At 40.9% G+C, this 21,836-nt stretch overlaps 1 protein-coding gene across 6 annotated transcripts in view; it reads right to left on the bottom strand.

Annotated features, from left to right (window-relative positions):
- The window catches only part of dysc (whirlin protein dyschronic), an 817,084-nt gene that overhangs the window by 537,360 nt on the left and 257,888 nt on the right, over positions 1 to 21,836 (bottom strand). For all 6 annotated transcript variants that reach the window (XM_083113360.1, XM_083113363.1, XM_083113365.1 and 3 more), the window contains exon 3: positions 5,040 to 5,170. In XM_083113360.1, coding sequence (XP_082969486.1) covers positions 5,040 to 5,170 — 131 coding nt within the window. The remainder of the gene's footprint in view (positions 1 to 5,039; positions 5,171 to 21,836) is intronic.

Genomic DNA, 21,836 nt, shown 5'->3' with positions numbered 1-21,836 from the left:
GATTAGTTCGTGCCTGGTCTTCTTATACACATGGTACAATGCTACTACACAAGTTTCAAATAACACTGCTACACTGCTTCAGTACAGCACAGAGTGAGTAAGAGTTTTCGTAGCCAGTGAAAGAGCAACATAGGGTTATATACTGTACTCAGTGGCGGCGATTGGGTTCCAAAACCAGGGGGCAAATACAGTATATTCTCCTTTGTAGATAAGGTTTAGCATAGTACGGGGGCAAAAGTGGGGGGGGGCAGCTGCCCCCTCGCCCCTAATCGCCGTCATGTACTGTACTGAACACTAGTTGCCATAGCTCAACTGTACACAAGTTACTTAATCAGTACCGCAAATCGACAGAACAAAAGGTATTGTTGATAAGGAAGTATTTAATGTTTTCACGTGCACAATTACAGCTAATAACCGTAATCGTTGTATATAAAAATTAAGAACTAATGGAAAACCTTCTAGCACACAAGCGATCGAAAACATATTTGGTTAACAATGAATATTTTATTCCAAAGATCTTTTTTTGCATGTTAATTGATCCGTTATACAAACAACGTTGTAACCAATGGTTTTGGCAGCAGACACATAAAGACGGGAAAAAATGTTTTTTGGAATCGAGAGTATGATAGTGATAATAGTTGTAGCTTTCATGGACAGATGGCGTGATACTTCTGTTCTGAAGAACAGTGCGTACGAGAAAGCAACATGACTGATTGTTGTGGTCTTTCCGTTACATTTGAATATTGTTGGTGAAACTATTGTTCTTGTGACCAATTGTTGTGTACATGTCTCGGCACAAATTCATGGGATGGACGTAGCATACATTTATCTCAGCAAACTAACATGAATATGTCGATACCAAAACTAATTTGCATTTCCCATTCTACAAGACAGCACAGCTCATAGGAAGAAAAGCTAGAGGCAATACTTTACTGGCCTCATGTCCATCAAATCGAGCCGTGTCTGTTTTCTACAGTTGCCATACTGTCCGAGTGCACTGCAAGGATATAGGACATGGCTCTTGAAACTACCGTTAAGTCCCTATATTAGGGTAATGTATTTTGAAAAAGAAATATTACAGATGACTTCCGTACTTCATGGTTAGACATTTATTACATAATGTTTAAGTTACTACTATTTATGCTAATTATTAAATGTGAAATTCTTAATTTTATGTTTTTATATTCCGTACAAGATTCGCATATTGCATCTAGCAAATTGAGTTGGTAACGCTGTCCGAATGCACGCGCGCATGCGCAGGAATCTTCCGTGATTAGGCAGTAGCGATGCTCAGTTCACCATGTAAGGTTGGCCAGTTCTGACGCGAATCGTGGCAATGGAGACGTTCATCCGAACAGGTTCCATTCAGGAGACGGTCGAATACGGATCGCCATCAACAAGTGCCAGAGCGGCACGGCATAACAATATAGGTAGGGTCAGCCAATGGCAGAGTTCAGTATCAGACGTTCGGATGAACGTCTCCACTGCCGCGATTCGCGTCTGAACCGACCAACGTCCAATGGTAGAATGATTGCAAGCTTTGCAGCTGCCCAAGAATGGTAGATTCCTGCGCATGCGCACCTGTGTTCCGACAGGGTTATAAACTAACATTGGTAGACATAATATGCCCCACCCGGATTGTAGAATGCTAAGAATGAAACTATCATAAAACCAAGTTTATGTTACTCCTATTTGAGTAGCCACTACTTGCAAGGGAATGCAGATTGAACTAATAAATAATATTAATTTATTTATTCCTTAATACATTTCTTCCGTTTGCTGCTATTTTTCAGCGAGTGTGACGTCACGCTATTTCTGACCTTCCTGGTCACCCCGCACTTGCATGAAGGGGAAGGGAAATAATGGAAAACACGAGTTCTCAGTTTTTCTTCGCTTGAACTGCTCTTAGTTTGTTTTCGGTTTAAGGCCACTTAATGCAGATAGTCTAAACGTAACTAAACCTACGTTTAAAGCTAGGTCCGAACCACTATGAGACTCCACCAGGTATCGAACCCGAGCCCTCTTGATCACAAGGAGCCGACGTTGCTACTAAGCCATCGAGGTGGTCATATAGACTATACTTAGTAGGAATTACAACAAGCAACCTTCAGCAATTGCTCTCAAAACAAATGAGTATACCAATGAGGTCAGGCAGAAGTTCAACTGACTTCGAACCAAATCTTCTAGCTACAGTACCACAAAGTACCGAAAACGTAATTCCCTTTGAATGTGATTCATATGCAAATTCTACTACTGGGCAATATATGAGCTGTCACAAAGCCAATTATCGAACATCTCCCTTGAATATTTCAACGCTGATTGGAATTAGCTGTCCGCAGTGAAAGATAAACTAAATCTGCTCGGAATTATATTATTTTACGCATCCGCAAAAAAAAATTGGCTTATTGTGTTCGTGAAACTAATAATCATCTTCACCAATTCCGGCACCTGTTTATGTACCTCATACGAAATCGGAATATTTGCGACAACCATCAACTTGTCACCACAGAAATTGAACGTACAGTCTTACTTGAAATTTACATAGATGCATATACAGCCAAGAGAAATTGCCGTTGTTATGACGTATTGAAAAACACACTTAAATTCTTGCATCCTATTCTGAAAACAATGTTGCGTCGTGTAAAGCTTCTTGATGCTTAGCAATGGCTGCCAAAAAGGGATACAAATGAATGATTTCATAACAACGACATTTTTCTTCTGACTGTACACGCAAGGAAAATTTGCATATATAATCGGCCTCCCCGATGGCGCAGTGGTAGCGTTGTTGCCTTGTAATCACGGGGTCCCGGGTTCCATACCCGGTGGAGGCACAAGTGGTTCGGATCACACTTTAAACTGTAGGTCCAGTCCCGATTAGCCTTACTGTGCATAAAGTGGACTTTAAACAACCAATCAATCAATCAATTTGCATATATTGTTGTTCCAGTGTTTCTAAGTTGTGCTTGTGTTTCTAAATTGTACCGGTGTTTCTAAATTGTACAGGTGTTTTTAAATTGTACAGGTGTTTTTAAATTGTACAGGTGTTTCTAAATTGTACAGGTGTTTCTAAATTGCACCGGTGTTTCTAAATTGCACCGGTGTTTCTAATTTGTACCGGTGTTTCTAAATTGTACAGGTGTTTCTAAATTGTACCGGTGTTTCTGAATTGTACCGGTGTTTCTGAATTGTACCGGTGTTTCTAAATTGTACCGGTGTTTCTAAATTGTACAGGTGTTTTTAAATTGTACAGGTGTTTCTAAATTGCACCGGTGTTTTTAAATTGTACAGGTGTTTCTAAATTGCACCGGTGTTTTTAAATTGTACAGGTGTTTCTAAATTGCACCGGTGTTTCTAAATTGCACCGGTGTTTCTAAATTGTACCGGTGTTTCTAGATTGTACCGGTGTTTCTAAATTGTACCAGTATTTTCAAATTGTACCGGCGAGAATATAACTAGTGAATGAGTTAGATGTGTTCTTTATGCGATCAATCATTAATATTTGAGGCATTCACTCAGTTGTATTGCTGGTCTACTTTCAGTGTACACGTAGTGTCATATACGTATACGTAATCAAAGTTTGTAATGCGAGAAAGGAACAAATTCAATATCAGATTGGAAAAACCAGCATTCCCTTTGAATATAATTCCGTATAATTTAGGAGAGCAACATATTTCTATTAAAATAAACAGTTGATCCAAGCAAATACTGCGAACAGAAGTTTGTTTACTTTGATGTGAAAATCAGCGCATCTATCACGTTCATAGTTTCTTAATTCGTAGTATACTATATATAGACTACATACTTCCAAATATTTAATTAGTTAATAGTCGTATATTTTTCGACTTTCCTTCAAAATGTGGTTGGGTTTGTACCAGTGTTTCTAAATATTACCAGTGTTCCTAAATTGTACCAGTGTTTCCAGTTTGTCTGTATAACCACAGACAGTTTACATTAAAAACTGATGTAAAAATATATTTTGCAGTTGATAGTTTTTTTATTCATTCATTCACTCGGCACACTGATTTATCTACAAGAGCATATAGACTACTGATATGACCGTAAGAGAAAATACATTACATGTAAAGAATTGAACTCATTCTTAAGATTCCATTGTTCAGTACTTTTGTCTATTGTTGTTCCGCTTATAGTAATTGTTTTATAATTTTTAATATTTGCTACATTGTTGAATTAACTTTGTTCCTGCTCGTGACAAAGACACATTTTTGCGCGTTGGAACGTAGTATGAATAAAAGCGTATTAATTGTAAAAAGTACATTTTGACATTACTGTAAATTGTGTTTGTGTAATATTTTCTCTAGAGGTGTAATCTAGGATCGCGCAATGCCGGCCGGTTTGTATCGTTTGCAAGAATTTCGAAAAATATTCAAAATATTCCACAACACATGTAAAATTTGAGGAATGATTATGTTAAAGTGGAAAGTATGGTGGAAACTAGGTACGGAGTGAATTCCGCAATTTATTCATAATAAACAGTATAGCGGTACAATATAAGAAAAACTTCTCCTATATAGTTTCATCGCGTATCAATAAGTTCCACTACATAAAAATGAAAGCCACTAAACATTTAGGGTAAATGTAGCAAAATTTACCGAATCCTAAAGTTTTTCGGGACAACCTAAATGACTTTATAGGATTATTGTTAGTAGTATTTTATACCAATAAGGTACATGTTCATTCTTCACATACAGTGCGTTTGTTTTGGCTCTTGGCCGAGATAGCGTGTGACTGCAGACGGCACAGCATAACATAGGTTAGTACTCATCATGCAATATAAATATAATTGGTTACATGCTAAAGATATGTGCGTAAAACGTCACGGGTCGAAGATGCCGGCATCCGCGCCATGCCACGTCGTCACGCGCTATCTTGGCCCAGAGCCAAAACGAACACACTGTACAATAATGCTCGAAAATTTCAGCCAATGAAAGTTTTTATCTAATTTTGTAACTTCATTATTAGCTCTTGGAAAGCAGGAAATCATACAGAAAACTATTTTTAATAAAGAGCCTTTTCCTTACCTTGAGTGCTTCTTCGTGACTGATGCCTGTGAAGGGGGTTCCGTTCACTTCGAGTATCGTGTCTCCGGGACGCAGCCCCACCCTTTCCGCTACGCTGCCCTCCTCCACCCTCGAGATGTACACACCCACGCCTGCAACAGAAGAAATGGGGACATTCTCAATATGATGGCATCTTTGGAACACACTCTCACTCTCTCTCACTCTCTCTCTCTCTCTCTCTCTCTCTCGCTCCACATAGCTATAGAAAAGTTAGAATACAGATAAAATGGGAATTGATATCATTAGTTCATTACAAACACAAAATAACAAGGTTTCTAGACATCTAGAAAAGAGCCTTCGTGTTATGCAACCCAACTAACACTAAGGTGTGTTGGGTGGACGCCTACCCAGGATGAGAGCAGAATTTTACATAACTAGGGAATCATCTGCATATACAAACCACAGATATATTTTTATCGGTGTACAATCGTGCTTTTCTGAAACCTGAGAAAAATGTCATCACTTGACAATCGGGTCACCCAACTACCTGGTGCCTCAACGAGAACTGTATGGTCTTGAAAGCAGTCCGAGTGTTCCATTCCTGGTGGGGACTGGGCATAATTTTCTTAGCTGTCGTAAAATGGATTTACTGTGTCACCTCATGCTGGAATCAGAACCCGATACCCCGTTACAGAATATTAGTTAATGTTCCGTTCAAAATGTTTTCAGTGTCAACAATACTGCTCATAATCGATAAATTTACGGTGGTACGCATAAAAAAGCAACATGTCTCCCTTATACTCCACCCTGTATTCTACTGAACGTTACTGTATTAAGTGCGCGCGAGTGTGCATCTATTGTACATATTTTAATTATTTTGTCGCCGCTATTCTTCCGCGTTTGACTAATCACAACGATGAGGATGGCTGAGAGTTACGTAAAACTGATGAAGGTACATTTAGAAAGGAGACGAACACCCATGCTTGAAACGCACCTACACAAGTTCTCTACGGCCTGTGACTGGTCGCAGCTGGGTTACCCCAAATCGGAGTTCTCAGTTAGGCTAACAGGGTAACAGATGACCGATGTAAATTTCTTCCAATAAAGTCTTATTTATTATTCCTTCGCACATTTACAACAAAACTTACCCACTGGCAATCCTGGATCGAGTTGACTGATGCAGATCTGCTAACAAATCTGTAACGAGCAACCCTTTCAAGATTAATCACGGTTTGATGGTATCGCAAGAACCTGGCTCGGAGTGATAGGTTTACGAGAAACTAGCCCAAGCATAAGCCGATTCGCCCATTTAGAGCACGGGTAGTTAGTTCTCCCTATGAGGTTAACATATGATACCAGCCTCACTGAAACCTGGCAAGAAAGCCCCAAAGGTACCTTGCATAGGAGAATTCCAGCAGACGGAGGAAACCGGATGTGAAGTACACCAGGAAACAAACGTTCTGCACCCACATCCATAGCCATCTACAGTACAGAATTCGGGTCCCTTCTTATACCGAACGGTTGTAGACAAACTACTAATGAAACTTGGCCGATATTTACACTTTTCTCTGTGCATCTGTAATTATACATATATACAGCGTGTAACAAAAGTCCTGGAACACTTTTAAAAAATTATTGTAGCCAAACGAGTAGCATTACAAAGTAACAAAGTACAAGGGTTGGATAAAAAGTAATGGCAACACTGGTATAATTGCTACTTGACTGTATTTGCAGAGGAGCACGTGTTACATTCCTTCAATTTAATCCCCCCCCCATCTCTACGACCTTCTGCCACACGTATGGAAGGCGTCGTACACCGTCAGCGCGTCCATCTCTGTCGATGTCCCGCAGTGACCGCCCTATAGCACGTATGATGGCTTCGCGCGTGTCGTAGTGCTTCCCGCCCAGTGGTTCCTTCATTTTGGCAAAAAGATCGTAATCACACGGTCTCATACCGGTGAATACGACGGATGTTCCAGTACCTCCCACTACCAGTTATGCAGGAGCGCCGTCACAGTGTTCGTAGTGTGACAGTTTGCATTGTCAAGCAGGATGATGGGACACCGTGCCAGAACGTGCGGTCGCTTCCTTCTTAATGCGAGACGAAGGTGGTGTTGCAAGAAGGTGCAGTAGTAGGCTGCGTTAACCGTCTGCCTAAGAGACGTTGTTCTTCTTGCCTAAACATATTGTTAGGGCGCTTGCACTCTCGTCCTCTGCTTCAGAGCACTGCTGTTTTAGACTGAATAACATACAATCGCACCCCACTCACTATACTTCCTCGTCTGACATTCCTTTATCAACCACGAAACGGTTGTGGCGCTGTGACTCGCCCCTTTCACGGGACAGCAGTGTTGCCATTACTTTTTATCCAACCCTTGTACATCATTTCAAAGAGTTAAGTTGCAAGTTTTTTTTTCTCATTGCAGGTGTTACGTGTAGTTCCATATATCGTCGCTAGGTGGTGTCATAATCAAGATGGCGCCTTGTGAAAGCGTCTCTCACTCGCTCAATGTCATTTTCACTCGCACCTGGCCGACCACTTCTCTTCTTGACACACAAACACCCAGTTGCAACAAGCTTTACATGTCAAATGTAGATTGCCTTCCTGGTTGGTGCTTTCCCGTCCTTCATCCTAAACTTTCGTTGGACATCCGTTGTAATCTTTGCTTTGTCAAATTCTAGCACGCAGAAAGCCTTCTCAGCTCCAGAAAGCGCCATCTTGATTATAACACCACCTAGCGACGGTATATGGAACTACACGTAACACCTGCAATGAGAAAAAACTTACAACTTTACTGTTTGAAATGATGTACTTTGTCATTTTGTAATGCTACTCGTTTGGCTACAATAACTTTTTTAAAGTGTTCCCGGACTTTTGTTACACGCTGTACTTTATAATTGTATAATTGCTATTGGTTTACGTCTTAACGTTAGTTTATATAGGTGAATAATAAAATATGTTTGCTTAAGAAAGTTTTTCTTATGCTATTTAACTTTTAACAAGTTCGTTTATTCGATTTGCTTAACGAACATACTAAGTTATGCATAATAATAGAACTTTGAAGGTCAAGGCCTCCCAATGTGGGGATTTCATTGGGTGACGCGTGTTCAGCGCATTGATTCCCACCTTCGCTGTTATCTGAATTTCTAGTCAGGAGTTGCCATTATTTCCTTCCAAGTGTAACCTCTCGATAATGGATCAATTCCGAAATTTGGGGTTACCACTGGTGATTGAACTCTGAACCACACATGCCAGTGGATTAATGGCAAATATACCATTTGACAATAACTGCATGTGTTAATTTCTAACATTCTAACAGAGAGGCGGCTATGTTATGGCTACACGACACAATGAAAGTGTTCCACATGTGATCTCAAATGTTGGTCCTCTTCAAATACGCTAGAGTTCCACAGACCGTGACAGGAAATAAGAGCAGATCTTAGAAATGTCCAGGATGTGACAGATGCTGCAAGGAGAAGCCTTTCAGGAGAAGGAAGGGGATTTCCAGAAGTAATTCGTGCTCGACGGGACGGTTACATCTTGTGAAAGCCATCGCCAGAATTTCCGTCTCCAGAGGTTTGGGATTGCGGACGACAAGAAACTGGAGCTTTTCTGGAACGACAGGCATCGAAAACTTGCTTGGCTCAAAACTTGAAATCAACGTACATTTCCGGTTCAAATAGATCACCAATGCGATTGTACCGACTGAAAAATAAGGCAGTTTCTTGTTGCCTTCGAATCACTTTTCGGCTTATATCTCCATCGACCATTCATTACTTTATAACTGAAGAGGTACAAAATTCAGAGACTCATCAAATTTGTACTGAAATTAACTTACTTGTTGTATAACGTACGTATCGTAAAATAAACACTAACAGTGTCGAAAGCTCCTGCATTATCATCGAAACTTTACCATTACTACAAATACGAGGGTTGGGGCAAAAGTCATTGCAACTGTTTTTTTATTGCAGATATGTGAGCGCAGCACAAAGTGCTATGTGTCGCGTGGAAGCCATGCAGGCATAGTGTGTATGCACAACAACAGATGGCTCTGTGATTGCAGGAAGTAGCACAGAGAGCGCAGTGAAATCAGTTATGTGGCGAGCGTCGTGCGAGATGGACGTAACCCGTGTTGAGCAGCGCTCGTACATAAAAATAGCCGTTCGCCGAGGGTTGAATGCGAGAGATTGTCACAGTGAATTGGTGGACGCCGTTGGGGTTAATGCTCTCCCATACCGGACAGTAGCATGGTGGGTACGAAAGTTTCATCAAGGACGTGTGTCAACCGGTGATCAGCAACGCTCGGGACGACCTGTCAGTGTGCGGACCGACGTGCAAGTGGCTACGAGAAACGCACCATCCACAGGATATTGTGAACAGAGCTGCAACTGCGCAAAATCGCATCGCGGTGGGTACCACATGCACTGACGGAAATTCAACGGTGGATGCGATATGCAACATGCTCCGACCACCTAGCACGCTTCCAACAGGACGGCGACCACTTCCTGTCACGAATAATCGCCATCGATGAATTTTGGGCCAGGGCATACGAACCGGAACTCAAACGTCGGTCCGCGGAGTGGCGACATGCCGGATCACCAAGGCCGAAGAAGTTCCGTCAGAATCCTTCCACCGTGAAATTGATGGTGATCGTCGCGTATGATGTCAGAGGTGTCATTGTGTGCCACTTCGTTCCACATGGCACAACAGTGACAGAAGAGTACTACAGAAACTTCCTCGTGCGACAGGCGTTCGGGACAAACGTCCGGACCTTCTGGACAGTGCAATCATCCTGCACGACAACGCTAGACCACATAAAGCAGAGTGTGTACGGCAACTGCACAGCTGGGGATGGGAAGAATTGGAGCACCCGCCGTACTCTCTTGACATTTCGCCCTGTGACTTTCATCTCATACCCAAGGTTAAGGAACCACTACGTGGAAGGCGGTTTGCGACACGAGACGACATTGCCAATGCTGTGCAACAACAGATGAGCCGATTCACACATGGTGCGGCCAATGGTGACGCAGATGGTATTCAGAGTCTCCCATATCGTTGGCAGCGTGTGGTGCACATGGCAGGTGACTTTGAGGGCCTTTAGCCCCAGTTCTGTTCTGTCAACTGTAGAACAGGTATGTAATTGTCTTGCACGATCAAACCAATATTGTCCTGTACACTATCGTAATAAATATGTGAGGCAAAATGTTTGCGTGTTTTAACTGTCCCCACATGTAGTTCCCCCTCGTCCTTTCATCTGTATATGTCGCATTTTCCAACCGGGCTGGTATCTGCAAGAAAAAAAATAGTTGCAATGACTTTTGCCCCAACCCTCGTATATATTTGAGTTGTATTACTGGAGATGAAGTTGTTTCGGTCCACCACATTGCATTCCTGTAAATGATGTTGTCTCAGTCCACCACATTGTATTACTGTAGATGACGTTGTTTCAGTCGACCACATTGTATTACTGTAAATGACTTTGTTTCGGTCCACCACATTGTATTACTGTAGATGAAGTTGTTTCAGTCCACCACATTGTATTACTTTAGATGAAGTTGTTTCAGTCCACCACATTGTATTACTGTAGATGAAGTTGTTTCAGTCCACCACATTGTATTACTGAACATGAAGTTGTTTCAGTCCACCACATTGCATTACTGAACATGAAGTTGTTTCAGTCCACCACATTGTATTACTGAACATGAAGTTGTTTCAGTCCACCACATTGTATTACTGTAGATGAAGTTGTTTCAGTCCACCACATTGTATTACTGTAGATGAAGTTGTTTCAGTCCACCACATTGTATTACTGAACATGAAGTTGTTTAAGTCCACCACATTGTATTACTGTAGATGAAGTTGTTTCAGTCCAGCACATTGTATTACTGGAATTTGAATTTAAAATTTTGGGTGCGTCAGCACTTACGCTATTTTGCAGCCGTCACATTATACAGGGGCCAGCCCCTTATCATTACAAATGACAACTCTAACGTTGCATAACTAAAAATCTTAAGACTTCTGTTAAAAGCTGAGGCTGTCAAGGGGTACTCAGCACATACAAAGACAAAAACAGGATAACACACACAAAATTATACTGGCCATAGTGCCAGTCGCCACAGCCTCGTTAGTCTACAGTCCAGGGTGTGCTACGTGGAAGTGAGATTGACTTTTGGGCCCCTACGTGGAAGGTACCCCTTGCACCCCCACATTGTATTACTGTAGATGAAGTTGTTTCATAGACATCTATAGCTCATGCAAATGGCGGAAGTTCGGTTAAAGTTAACAGTATTATCAGATAGACTAATGGTAACCGGACCTAGTATGTGAAGCGGGATCCGGATCACTGTGTAATGTACCACCGTGGGGAATTGAACCCTAGTCCTATTGATTACAAGGCGAAAGCGTTACCACTTCACCATCAAGCAGGCTTCGAGATCGAGTAAAGTGACAATGATCTCATTATCTGGTGGTCAAAGATTCAAATTCCGTGATTGGAAATTATGTGTGGGTGTCTTTTTCAGTGACCTTCCTCAATTACTGCAGGTGAATGTTGGATTGATACCTTTAAAAAAGGCCACGCACGCTTTCGCTCATTTCTTGATCCTTTCCATCCATTTGATTTGAATTTTTGTTATTTAGCGTCGCTTCTCTACCACTGTTGGTTAATCGCGAACGATGAGAACGAGTGATTGATTGGTTGAATTTGATTTGATTTGATTTGTTGTTTTAAGTCCACTTTATGCACAGTAAGGCTAATCGGGACTGGACCTACAGTTTAAAGTGGGATCCGAACCACTTGTGCCTCCACCGGGTATCGAACCCGGGACACCTTGATTACAAGGCGAAGACGCTACCACTGCGCCATCGGATTGGTTGAATGTTTGTTCTTTTGTGCATCAGCACTTATGGCCATTTTGCAACCTTCAATGTATGAGAGCAATAATTTAATGAACGACATTCTTACTGAATATATTTTTTTTCCTATTTGCTTTCTTTACATTTATGTATGCATTTAAATCTACATAAAAAGGTAAAGTGATCCCCTGTGCTTAGCACCATGAAGGCGTATAGGGGGGTGTGGGGGTAACGCCCCACACTTTCTTGATCCGGTCGTGAGTGGGGGTGATGTGATCAGTATCACGCCCCTGACCGCCTTTACCCCCCCCCCCGGATTCCCCCAGGTACCCATGTCATTCGACGATGGGTGGGCGCCGGGGATACGGTTATGTAATTGTGTAAAATGTGATTCATGTTTGGTACATGATATGTGTAACTTTTATATGTACTTATATAGCTCTTTTCAGTTCTTACGGCGGGCGCTCTATAAGCTGGCAGGGGAAGTGGGGAGCGGGGAAGCGACCAATCCAGCCAGTAGAACGAGTTTCACGTAGTACTTTTTCCGGCCGCGTCGTGTCTCTCGGCGCCACTGCTGTTGTCTGGTTGGTCTGTTACGTAACCCCCGCTCCTCCTGCCAGCTTCTAGAGCGCCCTCCGTAAGAACTGAAAGAGATATAATGTTTGAAAATGTGTATTTTTCTAATGTATATATTAAACTCCAAATGCAAGTACACTGTAAAAGGGCAGTTGCCTGTTGTGTGCAGCATAATAAATAAATAATTAAATCAACCCGTCAAAACAAGAGGAGTATCCACTTCCGTTTTGTTGGTTACTACTTTAAAAAATAAATGCAGAACATAGCTAAATTAATCAGCTCGGTTCGGCTTTTAGACCTTCCCTAACAAAGGAAGGTTATTTCCGGCTAGTTTGCGTTCGCTGTCGATGGCGGCATCACACAAACGAACGGCTTAAAAAGCAACAAAGCAACTGGGCGAAACAGGCGATCGGTGAGGTTCTCGCGTGGAGGAGAGCTGGCCTCCCGCCAAGGACGTGATAGACAACCGCTCGGGAGGGGAAGAAAAATACCCAGAAGGCCCCGCAACAACTTGCGATTAGGTTCAATCACTCACCGCGGGAACGCCCGCCTCCGAATGGGAATGGACGGCGTCTCTTCGCCCGATTTGATTCATTTCCTCCGTAAACGTTTCCACCGACGAACTTTTCCGATAGGAGAAAAGACCAGGAATATCTCTCGAATGGATCTCACGTCAAATTTGAGTCGTTCTCTTATGAGTCTTACCTAGAGTGAGAGATTCATTTCCATTTTACTTATTCAGCGTATTTTTTTTGTGCATCTTCAGCCTAATAGCGGCGATGGAGATGATTTGATTGACTTTTTGGCTTATTTTACTTCGCTTTTCATCCACTTTTGACTAATCGCGAACATGAGAATGAAGAGACACTCATAAAGAAGAACCAGGCCGAGACTCGAACCCGGGACCCTTAGCGTGACACGTCCTTTCCTCTTGTACACATGTTTATTGTTCTTTCCTAATTACTTATCTCGTTGTATAAATATTTATTGTTATTAATCTTAATCTGTTAATCAATTTTCTGATTCTTGTGGTATTTGATATTTAGATCTATCACTGATAATGTCAGGATAGTGACTGACCTGTATATTCATATCTTGTACGAGCTGTTGCCATGGGAATTACGATTGTGTTTTCTCTTGACTTTTAGTTCGAGCTTTGGAATTTTAAAAAGGGTGGTCAAGTTGAATTATAAGAAGCTGTTATTTCTTTGAGTGAAATGGATTTTATGTTAGGCACATAGGTATTTATTTTGCAAAGAACTAAAAGGTACCAGTTCGTTATATCGGAGACACATTAAAATCGGATATTTTCTGTTTCGCATGGTTCGTAATTACCAATTGTGCATTGCGGAACATAGTTCAAGGTGCCATTATGCTTTTTGCACGAAAACAAACACAATTTTTCATAGAGAGTAGTTTTTCTTATTCCTTTTTTCGCTTCCCTAACACACAATATGGCGGACACAGGTTGACTACCGTTGTGGGTATTGTTTCCAACCTTCTTCACAGAAAAATACCTACTATCGTGTTCGTCACGTGTGCAAATTGTACATTATGTACGGGTAGCTGACGGATAGCCCCACGAACCATTCATGGATAGCCCCACGAACCATTTCCGATAAGGTTAGGTTTGGTTAGGTTAGGCAAGCATAGTTAAAAAAAATGGGGTTGGAAACACTTACAGGGGGTTACGTCATCAAACGTATCGAGCTTCCGGTTCACGTAGGAAAGCAATGGCAATTGTGCGTCGGTGAGATATTTCTCTTGAAAAATACATGATTTCCCGGTCAAATAGATTCAACGATGAAATAAATTCCTCGACGAACGTTGGAAACCTTAGAGAAACTCATTTCCGTAAGTAGTTTTCTTGTGTAAAAATGAAAAAAAAATGTGTCTCTGATATACCGAACTGTTACCAAGTAAAATATACTTCTTTTCTCTTAGTGAAAACTTGACTGATTTTTATTTGAGGAACGAATAGATATATTATTACCCAATACCCTGAGAGGCATCACGTGAATACTACGAGTCTTCAGGCTATCATATTTATCGTGTTTTAGTTAAATAATCATGTTCTTTTGACTGAAAGAATGTGTCAAGCGCACTGTGCTAACCACGGAGAAATGAAAGATAATTAGGTGAAGGGACATTTTCCCATACCCATCCCGGAACTAGAATACAGAACGTTCGGTGTAGGGGAAAATATCTTACAAAGACGAATGATTACTATTTAATTGTTTTTTTATATAAACATTTCAAAACATCCTTAAACGTTAACATGATCAATTAAATGCGAAACCTTCAATCTTAGTGGTCGCATTTAAACACAGAATTGTGTTTAAATAGTTGTGTTTCTGTTAAAGTGTTGTAGGGAGAGGTTTTCGCTCAAGTGCCAAATATGGACGACATGGACGACGTTAGATGACGTATGGAAGTTAGAGCTTTTTCGCTCGAGCGAATAACGCTCGAACAGGCAAAACGAACGCTATACGCTGAAATCTCGGTAGTACACGCATAACCGTAATATGTACAGGGTGTTCGGTTCAAAACCTTCTATATTTCAATTGATCATTGCTAAAAGGTTATGAAACATAGTGGAATGCGAGTGCTACTAGACAAAAAGACAAACTCAAAGGATGTTATTGTATGAAGCACTAAACACGAATACACCTCTACACTGAACTCTAATACACCACTTGTAGCACGATTAGTATTCAATCTGAAAACCTCCGGATTGTTTATTAACACTTCCAGTCGCCAAAAACTTCGCACGCCATGCCTTAATGGTTTTTCCATCAGGTGCTTCGCTTCCATATTCTCTCCGGTAATTTCTATGCACCGTAATGATTGAATAGGGCTCTGCATACCAGAATGCAGATTGTGCGTGCTGCTGCGGAGTCGCCATTGTGCTTTATGCGATTGTGGCGCTGCATAGTGAGAGAACGGTGAACTTCGAGGTCTTGCAATAAAAATCTTTGAGTTTCTCTTTCGTCTAGACATTCGAAGCATCGGAACGAGTCACAACTCTAGAAGCAGCCAATTAACCAAGCAAGCCGCTGACGTCATCTAAACCCAGAACCTATCGCTAAGCCCGTTGCTCACGTTCTACACGCCCACTAGGCTCGCTAGACAGATTCGCGCAGTTCGCTGGAGATGTTCCGAAAGTAATTCGACTTCTACCACTCGCATTCCGTTGTGTTTCATAACCTTTTAGCAATGATGAATTGAAATGTGGGAGGTTTGAACGGAACACGCTGTATTTCTGTAGTAGCGGGACTTCACATATGCATCGTGAAGTTAAAGACGCAGTGAAATTGAATGTTAAGTGAACATAGTCAATATATCCATGTTAAAATGAAGTTTAGCCTATATGAAAATGAAATAGATGATTGTAGGCTGAAATTACCAAGGTGTCTACGATTATTGTTACATTAAAATGATATTCCGTTGAGTATGCTCGAGCGTAGAGAAACTCGAACGAGAACAAGCAGGGACCTAGTTTGTGCTGTCTTAGACGATGAGCTGTTGGCATTTTGTGTGTCACACAATCAGGGGCGCCGACTTGTCAAAATTATTGAGGGGGCTCTGATCACTGAAATAAATTACCTAATGAATTACTCACTCCCTCTCTTTTTTAAAGTTTTGGCCTCAGTGTTCGGAATCTCGTAAAAGCCCATGAATTCCTAAAAAATATTAAAATTTTCATTTAGAGTTCGAATGCAAAATGTCAATTGTTCACGGATGGATATGTCACAAGTTTCGTCAACCATAATACCAAAATATTCCCGACTTTTAATATCTGCTATCAATGATCTCGTTCTGAATGCCATGTGAGAGCCATTTGTAGCCCGAACGTCCCATCCACTCTCCTAGTTCATGCACATCTTCTTCTCAAACTCTTTTTAGTAAAAATGTTAACAATACTCATAATTATATACTTAGTATATAGTAATAAGTCATGTGTTTTGCTGTCTCTGGTCATAGCCCCCCCCCCCCAAATTTGATGGTCTAGAACATTTCAAATGCGTATTTAAAGTTAAGTTCATGAGGCACAATTCAGAGTAAACTTTACAAGAGAAGTAAAATAATATATTAGATTCTCTTAAGCAATATTATTTGGGGGACTCTGCCCCCACATCGATAACATTGGGGGGCCCGAGCCCCCCCCCCAAGCACCATGGAGTCTATGGCTATGCACACAATATAAATGAAAAAATGAAAATTGTCCGCACACACTGACGGCATATATCAATCGCCTCCAACATTATAATAAAAAATACATATCCTCAGGGGCGTACGCAAGGGGTTACGGGGTTTAATCCCCCCTTGAGCTTTTGAAATATTATGAAAATGCTGTGGAGAAAATTAAAACTGGCCAATTTATCGCAGTAAAAGATCTGCGACAATACTACTACTACTACTACTACTAATAATAATAATCCAATGTAGCATGGAGAAAAGCACAGCATCCCAAACACACGCGTCTTTCAGAGTGAATGCCTTGAATATGTTTTCTTGATTTTATGGATTTTCTTCGCACTTAAAATGTCTCACATCGTTGAGTAGACAATTATTTCGTAACAAAGAAATGTTCCTAGAATTTGTCATAATCGAATTCTATTGCTTTCATAAATACTATATTTATGTAGATCTCTATTACTTAATAGTAGTAGTATTATTATTAGTAATTCAACTAATTAATAAATCATAAGTATTATTAATTAATTATGATCATTATTATGTTTTAATTAAAGTATAATAAAACAATGGTAATGTGATCTTGGAGAAAGCTTTAGAAATAACCCCCCCTTGATGAAATTCTGCGTACGCTACTGCATATCCTTAATGAATCTCGGGACTCTATCGCTACATCGAAATAGCCTTAAGAGCCCGACGTCAGGTGACTGGGTGAGAAGGTTCTCTGCAAGGAGGTTGACTTCATATCAGCGGAATTTCAGCAACTTCTCCGCTCGTGATGTAGCTGCGGATTTCCCCTGGCGATATCATAACATCTTAATGTGTTCGTGTCACGGTCTCGGCCTTCGACGCAACCGGAGGAGATGAAGGATTTTGCCTTAACCATGCTTCGAGATAACGTCGCTCGAGTGAAAGCCACTTTGCTGGATTGACAAGCATCTGAAGGCGTTGCTGCGGCTATTGTTGTGCGAATCACAGATGATTATCGCGAAAGGAAACAGGTAATATTTTAGCGTAAGGATAAGCTGAAGAATGTACAACAGGATAATATGATAAATTCTGATATTTTCCTTACTGTTTGACACATACGGTAGATGTACTAAGTAGATATTTCAGCGAAAAATGGAGGCTCCACCAGGACTCGAACCTGTGTCATGCATATCGTGCCAGGGCTCTACCAACTGAGCTACTGGGCATGGTCGTAACTTGGGACCTAACTTTGTGGGGAAGGGGCAGAATCAAACTTGGGACTTAACTTGGAGGGGGGAGAATCAAAGTTGGGACTTAACTTTTGGAGGAAAATCGAACTTAGGACAACTTTTCAGGGAAAATCAAACTTGGAACTTATCTTTCGGGAGGAGAATCAAACTTGGGACTTATCTTTGGGGGGAGAATCAAACTTGGGACTTAACTTGGAGGTAGAATCAAATTTGGGATTTAACTTGGGGGTAGAATAAAACTTGGGACTTAACTTAGGGGGCAGAATCAAACTTTGGACTTAACTTGGGGGGCAGAATCAAACTTTGGACTTAACTTGGGGGGCAGAATCAAACTTGGGATTTAACTTGAGGACAGAATCAAACTTTGGATTTAACTTGGGAGGCAGAATCAAACTTGGGATTTAACTTGAGGGGCAGAATTAAAAATTAGGATTTAACTTGTGGGAAGAATCAAACTTGGGACTTAACTTGTGGGGGGGGGGGCAAAATCAAACTTGGGACAACTTGGGGGACACAATCAAACTTGGGACTTAACTTGGGGGGAGAATCAAACTTGGGGGGAAGAATCAAACTTGGGATTTAACTTGAGGGGACAGAATCAAAGTTGGGGCGTAACTTTGGGGGGGGGGGGCAAAATCAAACTTGGGACTTAGCTTTGGGGGCATAATCAAACTTTGCACTTAATTTGGGAAGGGGTCAGAATTACAAAGCTTTCCATTTTATAAAAGTAAGCTATTTCCCTGAATAGCTTACCTTTTCACAATCATAAATAATCACTTCAATACCTTGCTACTCAGTTTCCAAGAGATTATCGAAAGTATTATTAACTTTTAAATTTAGTAGCCTGAAAAGTTTGGGGGGCAAGCGCCCCCTTGCCCCCGCCAAGTTACGGCTATGTACTGGAGTAAAAAAAAATACCGCATAAGACCACTTTAGACCCACCCTCGAGCGTTTCCATGGAATATCATTTTAATGTAACTAATCGTAGACGTAAAATATCCGCTTTGACAGTTTCAGCCCACAATCATCTATTTCATTTTCATATACCACTGCGTATTGGTAAGAAAAAGTAAACTCCATTTAAACATGGAGATGATGACTATAAGTTTCACTATCACTGTGTCTCTCTCTTCACGATCCATATTTGATGGCCTACTACTACACACAAATTACGGTTATATGTATACTATTCGGCTTCGAGTGTATACCGCTCGTTTTGCCTGTTCAAGCAGTATTCGCTCGAGCGAAGAAGCTCTCGATTCAGTGAGCTATCTAGCGTCGTCCGTGCGAACTATTTAACACTCGAACGAAATCCTCACATTGCAGCACTCCATGCACTACCGAGCAGCTCTGGTTTCGCGTGATTTTTTCGTGTCGCTGTTTTACTTGCGTTGAATTGTCTGTCTGTGCTACTGCAACGGAATCTGTTGCCTTTCAAACAACTGGGCATAGTTTCTCCCAGAAGATGTCAATTATCTTACCAGGGATGCCCATCCCCCCCAAGGCCAATGGCGCAATCCCCCCCCCCCCCAAAACATGTCATGCGTCCCCCCAAATTATATTATTCGCGCCCTCAAACCATATAGTAATCCACAGAAAGTAAATCTCAGGGCGATAATATAATACAGATCCTCTTTCAAAGAACTCACCCCCCCCTCAGTTTTCTTGGGGTAAATATAATTATTTTAGTAACCCATAACAATAATTATGTGGATTTTATCTTCAGTGCAAATTTAACTTGCTCAAGTAAAATTTTCCTGTGACAGGAAGTTAGAAATGCGGATTCGATACATTTTTGTTCCAAATGATGCACCTGCTTTAAATTAAGCAGTATACCAACACTAAGCATTATATTTGACGATTATGTCTTGTAATGCACCTATAGTATAAAACTTCAAATCCACCTCAGTAAAGCGGCAAACAAACACGAACTCTAGCAACACAATATTGCGAGCGAAGCAAGCAAGAAAATTTACATCCATCTTTTGCAGACTTTCAAGAATATTAATTTGATGGGGTGTCAATACTTTCTTAGGATTCCGAGATAATTAGTCTTTTCCAGCTTCCCTTTTGGCACGTTCGGGGTCGAAACGTCGCTAAATACAGTCTCCAATATTTAATGTTCGAATTCTCTCTCCACTACAGAAATCCCTTGACAACGTAAGATGTAACACTTTATCAAAAGCTTCCCCTTTAAATTTAATAATCAATCCCCCTCTAACTAAAATACCCGATAAGCATCTAAGACCTAGAGTTGGATTCTGTCCCCCCAACGTCCCCCCCAGAATCTACGTGTAAAATAAGGCCTAATATTTTGGAGGTGGATATTTCTTCCATCCCCTTCCTTCGATAATACCCTTAAACACTTTATATTCTTCATTTAAAGGATTAAATATGGTGCATTTAAGGTGTAAATTTTTACATATATTTTGGAAAATATATAAATGTTGAATTTTATATTATTTGAAGAGAAAAAATCTCCCCCCAAAAATCTCGATGGCGCAACCTGCGCCATAATACCACCCTGTGGGCACCCCTGTATCTTACTGTCGTGCATACACAGATGTAGTACGTAGGGACTTTAACGAAAAGTGTGGTTTCACTGGCAAGTGACAATTCCACACAGGTAAAAGAGCAGAAGAGAATAATCAGACGAAACCAGGGCTGGCTCGGTAGTCCGGTGAGTAAAACAATGGCACGGTATGCCAGAGATCCGGGTTCGCGTCTTGGTCAAGCCTGCATTTTTAGGATATTTTCTCATCAGTTCATCACACACGCACACACTTGCTTGTAAATTTAAAAGTGGCAACACTGTCGGGAAGAGGTGATAACTACAGAACGGATTTTAAGGTGCAGCATCATTCCAAACATACCGATCGTTTGAGATATGTATTTTAGGACATAAAAGCAAGTAAAATGAACACACTTTGTTGCACTTTTTCGTGAGATTAGCACATTTAGAGTCACTCGGGGGAATATGCCCATCGGTGTTAAATGCCCACCCCTCGTATCTCGCGCAACGTTAATGTTATGGCAATTCTGCGACTCTTGTTTGAAAGCCCCCTCCGTGGTGAGACGAGGCAGCAGGTTTGGAGCTTGTGAGAAGAATCTGAAACCATCCAGGGTTAATTTCATGAGGTAAGAACACAATTTTTGAGGTAATAATTTCTTGGACGTTGCTGTATTAACAGTGTGCAATAATAATATTCCCAAGAGAGAAAGAAACTGAATTATATTTGGTGTAAAGATCAAGAGTCAGGGAAACATATCTGCAGAGTGAAACTGCCGCATGGTGCTCAGAGTTGCCAACCCAGTGATTCAATTTTCTGTTTGTGGCTGTGGGGTATATGCGCACAGAAATTAAGTACAATATGCCCATGGGCGTTATTATGAGAAGGAAGTAGCACAATGTGACTGGATCCAGTGTATTCGTTGTAGTATGTGGATGCATGAAATATGTACCAAATTCACGTCCATGTGTTCAAAGTGCAATGCAATTTCTCACAAATGTAAACAGTAAAAGAGGCTATGGTAAATTCAAAATAAATGTTGTTAGAAACGCTATGCTTGTCTGTAAAAATGATATTCTGTTTACGAAACAAACGTTAATAATCTTCCAGTTAATGCTGTGTAATATTTTCCTTGAAATATGTCATGTCAAGTATTATAAGATTTTTTTCTTGTATTGGGCATTTTACCCCTAATGGGTGGGCATTTTACCCTGAACACGGGGTTATTTGCCCGAATTGACGTTAATCTGTTTATTTTTCTATGGTTCTTTTGCCTTAAGACTTACAGTAATAAAACTTATAGGTAACAATAACAAAATATATATCTTTCATTTGACATCATTTTCATTGCGACACTCCTTCATTTAGCGAAGCTATAAACAGCCAAAAAAAAAGTTTGGCGTATTCCTCCGAGTGACTCTATCCCCTTTTGAAAACATTTTCAGAACATTTCTTTCCC

This window comes from Lepisma saccharinum, chromosome 27, assembly GCF_977018435.1.
Source record: "Lepisma saccharinum chromosome 27, izLepSacc3.1, whole genome shotgun sequence".
Taxonomy (NCBI): Eukaryota; Metazoa; Arthropoda; class Insecta; order Zygentoma; family Lepismatidae; genus Lepisma; species Lepisma saccharinum.
The sequence above is the reverse complement of the archived record's forward strand: the minus strand, read 5'-3'. Positions and strand labels throughout refer to the sequence as shown.